Source organism: Saccostrea cucullata, unplaced genomic scaffold, assembly GCF_032062105.1.
Source record: "Saccostrea cucullata isolate Sc308-1 unplaced genomic scaffold, CSIRO_AGI_Scuc_v1 ctg2465, whole genome shotgun sequence".
NCBI lineage: Eukaryota > Metazoa > Mollusca > Bivalvia > Ostreida > Ostreidae > Saccostrea > Saccostrea cuccullata.
In genome coordinates, this window is record NW_026922292.1 from 164,959 (window position 1) to 177,490 (window position 12,532).

At 34.7% G+C, this 12,532-nt stretch overlaps 1 protein-coding gene across 1 annotated transcript; it reads left to right on the top strand.

Annotated features, from left to right (window-relative positions):
* The first annotated feature begins 8,725 nt into the window (after window positions 1–8,725).
* Window positions 8,726–11,688, top strand: LOC134261562 (mucin-2-like). Its single transcript, XM_062743989.1, has 3 exons — window positions 8,726–8,736; window positions 9,015–10,982; window positions 11,397–11,688. Exons 1-3 carry the CDS (start codon window positions 8,726–8,728, stop codon window positions 11,686–11,688), a joined length of 2,271 nt encoding a protein of 756 aa, XP_062599973.1.
* Window positions 11,689–12,532: the final 844 nt, after the last annotated feature.

Here is a 12,532-nt window from a genome sequence, read left to right on the forward strand (position 1 = left end):
TGCTTATTTTTTCCATCATCTTTGATTTTTATTTTTCGAGTATTTTTAAAGTCAAGTTTTAAAATGACGCTTGCATTTGAATCAAATCGACTTGTCCAGAACATGCATACAGGATTTTAAAATGTGCACTCTGCATATACAAAATTTCTGCACATTGTGCACATTTAAAGGATGGTATTTTCTAATTTTCAGTCAGCAGAGGAATAAAAATATCCAAGTTTATTCCGTGAAAGCTGTTGGAAGCAATTTCAGTTGGGGGGGGGGGGGGGTATATCTAAATATAACAAGCAAAATTTACAAACAAAAAAAGGTCATCAGTCTGAAAAACTAAGGGGAACACACGTAAATAACCTTTTTTCTATAGTACTCTATATATTGTCAAATAATTAGAGTACATCTTTTGAACCACCTTGTGGGTTCTTTTGTCCAGGAGTGGATCAAAACTCTGACTGGTACATCTTGCCCCGCCTCTATTATCGACGGATCAATATTTAGTATTACATTAATTTACATCCTGTATATCCCTGTTAATTAAGATTTTCTTCACTTCTTGTTGATAGAGGTCACGGGGATAAATCATAATTCGTCCAAGATGAAAGGAACTTTTATTCCCATATTATTTGTTTTAATCCTAGCCTTTCAGTTGCAATATGGTAAGTGATTTTTTTTTAAAGATACTTTTTTATGGAATTTATGGTGAAATTGGTAAAATTTTAGATTTTTATGAGGTAATTCAATAATATAAATCAAAACGGGTCAATCGTTTTCTAGCGCATATATGGACCTCAAAAACCTTTAATTCTCAGCATTCATTTATTTTTCTTCATCCCTTATAGTCAAAAAGAGTCTTAATAATTTTCAATATTTTAAGAATATATTTATCTCTTCAAAATAATATTTCAATTTATTAACTATCAAAATTAGTCAAATATGCATAAATTGTAAAATGCTTTAGTAAGATTTTTTTTCAAGTGTAACAATCGGGTTTTTTTTAAAAATAAATGTAATGTAACTAGCTTAAAATATAGTTTACAATATTATATTCTATTGTAATGATTGTGCACACAAGTACCCTGAAGTTGATGTTAAAAAAATGCTTTAGTTTCAATAATGTCAATATCGATAGATATACTTTTGGACTTTCGTTAGACAAGTTTACAATTACTATATGTCAGCAAATACAATTTATCGTTCTAGCTTAAATGCGTTAACTGACCTTTTTCATCCTTATATAATTGTGAGGCCATTAATTATATACACTCAACATCCCTAGAGATTTTTTTCGCTTACCCAGTCATGACAAAAAGCACACTACGGGTACGGCAAGTCGGCAGGGAATGTTAACTCCTCCATGACACCTAATCCTATACCTTTGATGTTTTAGCCTAATTCTACCTCTGGTGTCTTAGAGGTCCGTGCGTGTTTGTTCTGGTCCTGATTTGAACAGTTTTGAAATTGATCTTTGAGCTTGAATACTGTTCATTTTCTCCAAATTTCATGGGAAAAAATCGACAAACCAAAATAAAAACGTTTTATAACCTGGAAATCGATTTCATGGGTAGGGATGGAGATAAGGATATTGTAAGTTCCACTTTCTTTCACAGCCAAACTTTGTTCATTCATCTGGACATTACTAAAAAAAACCCTGAATTTGCTATATATTGTAACAGTAAGTTTAAACTTTTAATACACAAAGCATGCATATAATTTTGATAATTTAATCATTTAATGCATTATGTTGAGCCACTAATACCTCTCCCCTGTCAATTGGCTGTTGGATCCCATAAGCATCAATGTTCTCGAAATCTTCACTTCCACTTTTCTCGCATTGGTCGATGTTATACAGAGCTACAAAATATTCTCGTTTTATTTAACCACGTGGGATCAGACAGGAAAGAATCGTATATTTTGGCCGTAGTTTGCAAAGATGGATTTTGTTTTGAGGCACTTGATTCTGATATTGATCCTTTTCCTTCAGATCTTAAAATTTTCTGTCGCCCGCGTGGCGCAGTGGTTATCTAGAGCGTCTGCTCTAGAATCGGGAGGTTAGGAGTCGCTCCTTACGTCGCGGGTTAGAATCCAACTCTAGAGACGTAGAGACCGGTCCTTCGGATGAGACTGTATAAACCGAGGTCCCGTGTCGCAGTAGGTGCTGGCACGAAAAAGTTCCCTCCTTGCTCAAAAGGACAAAATTTGCAGCTCTCCACCGGCAAGTGGTGGAGTCTCTATAAGTAAAAAAATTCTTGAGAGGAACGTTAAACAACAAACAATCAATCTTAAAATTTTCTCTCATTCTCTTTTAAGCAGAAATCGTATTTAATCTACATGTACATAAATCTACACGGATGATTTCAATGGTGTCCTGTTACTAAATCCTACTACTATCTAAGTTCCGACTAGATCACCTAGATCATCGATTCAGGTCAATGTGTACTGTCATCATTCTTTGATTGACAAAGATTTCTTGTTATCGGTCGTTTAGGCGGCGATTTAAGGGGGGACCTATGTCCGAAAAGTCTTTGTGTGAATTTTTCAAAACTTTGACATTTCTTTTCTGACCACTTGCTCTTAATTTTTAGGTATTAAAAACAATACCTTTATATGCTTTTTTTTTTACACAGGAGCACGTGCAAAAACAGTGTGAAATGCTAAAAATAGATTATTTACAGTCATTATTGTTTTACCCCAAATATGCGCTAAAAAGAACCAAAAATGTCAAATCATATTCAAAATCAACACTTATTTAATTTATATGACTTGTATCTTTAAAATGGAGGCAAATTCATTGAAATCCATTTCGCATGAAAAATTATAATGGAGCACAATGTAAGTATTACCCCATTTTTCTTGTCGTATTTTTTACAATTCCGACATGCATAACAGGTAATATCTTGAAAATTCTTTGTGTGAAAATTTTGTAATTCATATTTTTTGAAAGAAATGATTCATCTCTTTATTTCAACAAAGAAAAAAGTATACCTTTATGATAAAATAAACGAGAAATATGACGTTTCCTTTTATTTTTGTACTCTTGTGTCAAAAATATTGACCTTTCTGCACTAAAAAAGGGTAAGTAAGCACTGACAAACACCTGAATATAAAACTATTTTGCGGAAAACGAGTATTTTGTTTTGATTAGAAACAATTTAAATAGATAAATTTTTTTCTACATTCCATTCATTCTGTTCCCCCCCCCCCCCCCCCCCCCCCCCCCCCGTCAACAACCAATGCCTATTAGAACCAAGGAATGACTTTATACAATAAAATCTACATGTACTATATAAATCAATAAGCAAATATACACCCGTACAAGTATATTTCTTATTTTTTTTTTCTTAGTTTTCTCCAGAAAATCGATTAATGGTAATTATAAAATTAAACATACCCTGATTTAAGCCGCTTTCTTTCCTGAAATTTATCTCTTTTTTGCACTATTATATCAGCATATTATCGGGGTATTTTTCACAACAGAAATTGCTATGAATTATTAACCAAAGGAAGAGAATTCTAATATTAACAAACTCCATAAATCAAATAAAACTGTGATTAATGATTTTTGTCCGTAATTGATTATCAACAATGTTATGCGTATATCACAGTTGCAAAAGTCAACAGGTAAAAACAAACGTCGCTATTGTGACGCTGCCTTGACGTAGAACGACATAGGTCCCCCCTTAATTGTAGTTTGTTTGTTTAACGTCCCTTTTTGAACAGTTTTACAAAGCTCATATTGACACGCAATCACCGTCTCTTGGTGGAAGGCTTCAAATTAAGACCTTTACTCGGCTTTTAGGGCCTTTGAGAAGTGAGAGATCTTTTTTAACCAACACTTACTGCAGCACAGTACATCGGTTTATACGGTCTCATCCAAAGGACCGGTCTCCTCGTCCCACAAAGGGATTCGAAACCACAACGTAAGGATCGACTCCTTACTCCGCGACTGAAGAGTAAACGCTCAAATCATGGCACCACGCCGGCGACTTGCATACCTATGTGGTTTTGTTAGAATGTGCAACATGAAGAATTGCGGCGTTGTTCTTTCCCGCTTTCACTGAAAGTTGGGGATATTAATTTTTGGGTGCGCCCGACCGTCACCGGTCATGCGTCTGCTTGTAATTCTCTCTGTGTTTAACACTTTTGTTTCTGGACGATATCACAAATACCTTTGAGCTTTTATGATAATAAATTATACTACATATACATTTTACTACAACTCCCTATGACCTCAAGACCCCTAGTGAATTCGAGGTCAAAATTAAAAAAAAAAACTTCTTACTTTGCAAGTGGCTGCTTGATCAGAGATGCCCCACTAATTAGCTCCTGAATCTGACAATTGCAAATCTCTGCTATCAAATTTTTTTCTTGACCAGTGCTTGATAATTAATCATGCCCATGGGAGAAACTGAATTTCCCTCATATCATTAACATTTGTCATAGATTGCTGTAAAATATATGATAACATTTTTTTATGCCCCGCCATGAATATGGCCGGGGCATATAGTGTTTGTCATGTCCGTCTTCCGTCCTTCCGTCTTTCCGTCACACTTTGTGTTTAGCTCTGTTCAAAGCTAAGTTTCAAAAAAACTATCCAAGATATTTTCATCAAACTTCATATGCTGATAGATATTGATGAGAGCCATGCAACTGCATCAACATTTTTTGACCTTGACCTTTCCTTTGACCTTGACCTCGCTTTTCTTAAATTAGTGTTTAGCTCAGTTTTAAACATATCATTCAAGATGGTGTTATCAAACTTCACATGTTGATAAAACTTGCATGGATGATGCATCTAGGGATGAACACTACCAGACTTGCTTCAGATGCTGGATCTGACCTACATTTTCCAGATGAGTGACCAGGTTTAAGTTTTTGGAGGAACTATAAGCCGTACCTGCACCAAACTTGCATGGATGATGCATCTAAGGATGGACACTGCCAGACTTGCTTCGAATGCTGGATCTGACCTATATTTTCATTCCCAAGTAACTATAAGACCTACCTGAACCAACCTTGCATGGATGATGCATCCAGGGATGGACACTACCAGACTTGCTTTGGATGCTGGATCTGACCTATATTTTCATTCCCAAGTAACTATAAGCCCTACCTGAATCAAACTTGCATGGATGATGCATCAAGGGATGGACGCTACCAGACTTGCTTCGGATGCTGGATCTGACCTATATTTTTATTCCCAAGTAACTATAAGTCCTACTGAACTAAAATTGAAGGATGATGCAACTAGGGATGGATACTACCAGACTTGCTTTGGATGCTGGATCTGACTTATATTTTCTTTCCCAAGTAACTATAAGCCCTACCTGAACCAAACTTGCATGGATGATGCAGCTAGAGATGGACACTACCAGACTTGCTTCGGTTGCTGGATCTGACCTATATTTTTATTCCCAAGTAACTATAAGCCCTTCCTGAATCAAACTTGCATGGATGATGCAGCTAAGGATGGACACTACCAGACTTGCTTCGGATGCTGGATCTGACCTATATTTTTATTCCCAAGTAACTGTAAGTCCTACCTGAACCAAACTTGCATGGATGATCCATCTAGGGATGGACACTACCAGACTTGCTTCAGATGCTGGATCTGACCTATATTTTTATTCCCAAGTAACTATAAGCCCTACCTGAACCAAACTTGCATGGATGATGCATCAAGGGATGGACACTACCAGATTTACTTTGGATGCTGGACCTGACCTACATTTTTAAACCAAACTGATCAAATTTTATACACATACAAATTTTCATGTTGCTTTACAAATATATCCTCGGCGGGGCATTCATGTCCTATGGACATATTTCTAGTTTTTACTTGATTTAACATTTTTTAATAAGGATACACCTAAATTTTTTCTCTTTTATTAAAACATGGAACCTAAAAAATTCAATGTACAGAAAAGCTTATTACATACATTACATAGCAATTTATAAATCAAAATCACAAATAATTGCCTACTTCTAGATACAAATTATCATTAATTAAATGTACTTTCCTTAGAATTACGTTATGAAACTAAGACATTTTTTTTATCTTATATCGAAAAACTTCTATATAAATGTTTTCTTTTTCCAATTTAAATTTCATTTTATATTTATTAATGGTAAAACAAATGAATGACATTAGATTATTCAATCTCGTTGTTTTTGATTGATTTCATTGTAAAAGCCAAGTACCAGTACTTTCCATTTGATTTCAAAACCCAAAATAAACTGATTTTTCCCCATTTATTTTCGAAAAGTTTACACATGTTCAGTGTCTTTAACAACCATAAATATTCACGAAAAGGTTCTTCTATCTTTGATCCATATTCATGCATTTACTTACATTTAAATTATTATTCAATGTGCAATTCAGTAATTTATAATTGAATTCAGCAACATTTTTTTTTCATACCTTTGGCTAGATATACATTTTTCCAGACAAATTTGCAACCAAGATCAAAAGTCTTTTGCCACATATATTTTTCTTAAACTGATCGTTGAAATTTTATGTTAACAAAATTGAATAATAAAAATCACATTTTAGATTTTTTTAGATTTCTTATACTTTTATTTTTAATCTAAAATGACACTACTTTTTCAATATTAACAAATTTTGCATATGTACATTCAAAATTGTTTTGTATTCATTATAAAGTGCCTTTTTATGCGCCCGGATCGAGAGATCCGAGGCGTGTATTAATTTTGGTCTGTCTGTTTGTCTGTCTGTTGTCCACTTTCACCTTCGCCATAACTTTTGAACCATGAGAGATAGAGACTTCATATTTAGTATGCACACTTTTCTAATCAAGATCTTTAACATGACATCAAGGTCAATTATCTGTGACCTTGACTGTGACCTATATGCTAAAATTATCTTTTTCGTACTTTCGCCATAATTTTTGAACCAAGAGAGATAGAGACTTCAAATTTGGTATGTATTGTCTACTAATTAAGTACTTTCAAACGACACAAGGTCAATGACCTTGTGACCTTGACTGTGACCTTTATGCTAAAAGTAGCTTTTCCGAACGTTCGTCATAATTTTTAACCATAGGAAACAGAGACTTCATATTTGGTATGCATACTCAACTAGTTAAGTTATTTCAAAAGACACAAAGGTCAATGATCTTGTGACCTTGACTGTGACCTATATACTATAAATAGTTTTTTGGAACTTTGTTGCCACCGGGCATCTTGTTTGTCATGATATATTCACAGAGTATATTGTTTTTCTTTTCCAGTATGTTTAAAAGTGTTTAATACTAAGAAAGTTACCACCATAACCAAAAAGACCCTTGATATACAGAATATTAATTTTTATCCAGTTTTCAAAACAAAGAGGTTTAGAATCACACTGAAACATATTATTGTTCCAAATGAATTCCGATAAAAAGTGGTCTCTCTTTAAAGTGCAAATTTGTTTAACTTTTTTTTTACATTTATTGAAAGCAGAAAGGGCCTCACTATAAAAAGTGATATTTTTTTTTACTTAAATTGTTCTAGAGCTTTGTACATGAAGTTTTATTCAACAGAATCAAAAGTTTTTTTTTTTAATCGAGGAAAGAGCAAAATACCATCAATGTTATTATTTGTACAATATTCAAATATATCTAATATTATTATCGCGTTTTCTCCAATATATCTACCTTTAATACAAGCAATTTGATCACTACTAATTATTCTACTACATGTAGCAACTTTTTGCAAACTATTAGCTAAAACATGAGCAAAAATTTTGTAATCAACGTTTGTAAGACTAATTGGTCTATATTTAGTTCTTAAGATTTTTCTTTCTCTCCTTTCTTAAATATCAAACATATCACACACTGAAAAAAATAAACTAGTGAAAGTCACTGGGAAGACTAGTAAATCTACTGTCCATACAATCACTACCTCAAAAGTAGTTTTACTAGGAATTGGGTAGATTCACTAGATAACATTAGTAAATCTAAGAATTTATAAGTAACTTTCACTAGGTATCTTAGTATCTATACGACCACCACTCCACTTTTTACTATCTTAGCCAGTAAACAGAGTGATCACTAATCACGCAGAACGCTTTACTAGGCATACTAGTTAAATCAACTAGGTATTTCTTTCAGTGCAGCTTTTCTTTGCGAAAAGGCAAAATACCATTACTTTTAAGAGGAAAAAATATTTCCTTTATATCATGCCAAAAACCTTTATAGAATTCTGCCGTTAAGCCATCTTGACCAGGGGATTTGTTAAGAACAGCTTCTTCGCCTGCACGTAGCACTGTTGTCAACTAATAAGCATGCTCAGCTATATCTTTACATTTTTAGGATTGTGCAATTTGAAATTTAAAAGACTTTTAAAGAAATTATTTACTTAAACTAAAGGTCACAATGACCTTGAAATTGGTCGCGACACATCTTCTACCTAAAATGTATAAATTTGCCAAGTTTGATAGTTCTAGGTCTAGTTTTCTAGTTATGAGCCGAACAGGATTTTTGCAATATTTTGTCATAGCATCTTAATCAAAGGTAAGAGAGACCTACTTTTTAAGTGCGACACACCGTCTACCAAAGAAGTATCAGTTGACAAAGTTTGATAATCCTAGGCCTAATAATATTGAAGTTATGAGCGGGACTGGAATGGGCAGACGGACAGACGAACGGACGGACTTGAAGCTTATAACATAATACGTCCCGTCTTATGACGGGTGTATAAAAAGAGGCGCAAATTCACAGTTCTCGCTTAAATGTCTAGCCAGTTAAGAATTTTGATTAAAACAAGGTTTATATTTGACAAATGTGAACATTTTTTTTTAATTTCCGATTATACAGTTTCAGCACAATGTCCCACAACTACAACAGCGGAACCAGAAACAACAACAGAAATAGAAACGACAACAACAGAAACAGAAACCACAACAACTGAAACAGAGACTACAACAACGGAACCAGAAACAAAAACAACATAAATATAAACTAAAACAACTGAACCATAAACGACAACAACACAAACAGAAACTACAACAACTGAACCAGAAACGACAACAACACAAACAGAACCTACAACAAAACTGAACCAGAAACGACAACAACACAAACAGAAACTACAACAACACAACCAGAAACGACAACAACACAAACAGAAACTACAACAACACAACCAGAAACGACAACAACACAAACAGAAACTACAACAACACAACCAGAAATGACAACAACACAAACAGAAACTACAACAACGGAACCAGAAACGACAACAACACAAACAGAAACTACAACAACGGAACCAGAAACGACAACAACACAAACAGAAACTACAACAACTGAACCAGAAACGACAACAACACAAACAGAAACTACAACAACTGAACCAGAAACGACAACAACACAAACAGAAACTACAACAACACAACCAGAAACGACAACAACACAAACAGAAACTACAACAACACAACCAGAAACGACAACAACACAAACAGAAACTACAACAACACAACCAGAAACGACAACAACACAAACAGAAACTACAACAACACAACCAGAAATGACAACAACACAAACAGAAACTACAACAACGGAACCAGAAACGACAACAACACAAACAGAAACTACAACAACGGAACCAGAAACGACAACAACACAAACAGAAACTACAACAACGGAACCAGAAACGACAACAACACAAACAGAAACTACAACAACGGAACCAGAAACGACAACAACACAAACAGAAACTACAACAACGGAACCAGAAACGACAACAACACAAACAGAAACTACAACAACGGAACCAGAAACGACAACAACACAAACAGAAACTACAACAACGGAACCAGAAACGACAACAACACAAACAGAAACTACAACAACTGAACCAGAAACGACAACAACACAAACAGAAACTACAACAACACAACCAGAAACGACAACAACACAAACAGAAACGACAACAACACAAACAGAAACGACAACAACACAACCAGAAACAACAACAACACAAACAGCCACAACAACAACAGTACCAGAAACTACAACAACACAATCAGCCACAACAACAACTGTACCAGAAACAACAACAACACAACCAGCCACAACATCAACTGTACCAGAAACAACAACAACACAATCAGCCACAACAACAACTGTACCAGAAACAACAACAACACAATCAGCCACAACAACAACAGTACCAGAAACAACAACAACACAACCAGCCACAACAACAACTGTACCAGAAACAACAACAACACAACCAGCCACAACAACAACTGTACCAGAAACAACAACAACACAACCAGCCACAACAACAACAGTACCACAAACTACAACAACACAATCAGCCACAACAACAACAGTACCAGAAACAACAACAACACAATCAGCCACAACAACAACAGTACCAGAAACAACAACAACACAACCAGCCACAACAACAACTGTACCAGAAACAACAACAACACAATCAGCCACAACAACAACTGTACCAGAAACAACAACATCACAATCAGCCACAACAACAACTGTACCAGAAACAACAACAACACAATCAGCCACAACAACAACTGTACCAGAAACAACAACACAATCAGCCACAACAACAACAGTACCACAAACTACAACAACACAATCAGCCACAACAACAACTGTACCAGAAACAACAACAACACAATCAGCCACAACAACAACAACAGTACCACAAACTACAACAACACAATCAGCCACAACAACAACAGTACCACAAACTACAACAACACAAACAGCCACAACAACAACAGTACCACAAACTACAACAACACAATCAGCCACAACAACAACACAATCAGCCACAACAACAACACAATCAGCCACAACAACAGCAGAAACGGCAACAATCCCGATTGTAGGCGGTTCACAATTGGCGAGTACTGATGAAGCCTGGGTTGCACCCGTTTCTGTTATTGGTGCTATCGCTGCAGCTGGTGGCACCTTATTAGCTGCATTTATACTTCTTGTGAAATTCACCAAGTGAGTATACCCACATTTGTATTGATAAGTTTTAACAGGGCAATAAAGTCGACTTTACAAAAATTCATACAAAAAAACTGAAAACAGTATAAACATTTTTTTTCAAAAGCAGTCTCCTTAGTTTATTATGGGAAGAATTTTACTCTTAAATTTCTAAAAATTCAATTTGAAAAATAAAGTTGACATTGGGAAAGAAAATGTTCACATGTCCTATGGAAACTGTCTCCTTTTGGTTGTGATTTTGGATATTAAAAAACATCAAGATTTGCAAAAACGAAAATGTTATAGTAATTAGCTGAACTCATGATTATTATGGTAAATTGAAAAGGATAGCTGTGGATGCAATTTTGTATAGCCATTAAAGTGTAAATTAATAATATATTTGCTTTTCAATAAAAAAAATCTTTGTTGCAGAGTTTTTGCAATGCCAAGTGGTGTACCGGGACTAATAACATCAGATGTTGAAGCTGGTAATATTGAAATGGGGTCGAGTAAACCTTCAACCTCTGGCCAAAACATAGAACAAGAGACAGAAATGAATGATGAAGTAGAACAAGAGACAGAAATGAATGATGAAGGAGAACAAGAGACAGAAATGAATGACGAAGGAGAACAAGAGACAGAAATGAATGATGAAATAAATGAGGATGAATCTGTGGAAGAGCCGAACTTAGAGAAAGAAGGGGAGGAGTCGACGGAAATTTAGGAGGAAAAGAAAGAGGAAAGGATGAAATGCGTAAAAAAAAAAGAAAATTAAAGGATTGTGACAAGTGAAGAATGGAATGACACCATATATGAGTTCTGTGATCGAATTGAAATTCAACAGAAATGGTTTTTTATTGACCGACTCCAAGTTTATCCCTTTGGTCTAATGAAATAGTAGTTCAAGTGCATTCCCAGTAATGTCAACATGCTAAATAGTAGTAGACTTAAATACCAAAATGATCCATTGAAAGAAACGGCTTTTATAAAGATAATGAAGTAGTGATTTTATTTTATTCATTACTTAGTTTAAAGTAGATTATTGTACCTCTACTGATTTTTCCTATATAAAGGTTATGCAGTAAAATATGAATAATTAATTCCCAAGAAATCTCTGTAAAATTAATGGACTAATCCCCGTGTGTTAGTCAAATGAGATAATCCCTAGAAAGCTGAAACCTAATTCCCCCGTTTTTCGCATTCCTCTAGATTTTACTTTTGTATTGGTCTAACATGTTAATGGGCTAATCACCTTGTGTTAGTCCCAAGCTAATTCTCCATCATTCGAAATCCTCTACTTTTTTAACTTTTGTATCGGTATAAAAAACAGTAAAAAAAAAAAGTATATAATTGATGGAGTTACTGTTAGCAAGTTTCCAGTTCCCTTTAACAAGGACTGTTTACTTTGGCTGCACCTCATGAAATAGTCCTGGCCTTACAGTGTACCTGTATAATAACAATCTGTAAGTAATTTTTAATTAAGGAATGAATTTATTAGCTACCCAATTTACATGTATATATAAAGTCGGGTAGAGGCGGTTAACGATTTATAAACCTCGAAGAGGTTT

Excerpts from the sequence above, each read along its gene's own strand:
- LOC134261562 (XM_062743989.1), top strand. Across the intron at positions 10,983-11,396 it reads CTTCTTGTGAAATTCACCAA|AGTTTTTGCAATGCCAAGTG; the intron begins GTGAGTATACCC and ends TCTTTGTTGCAG.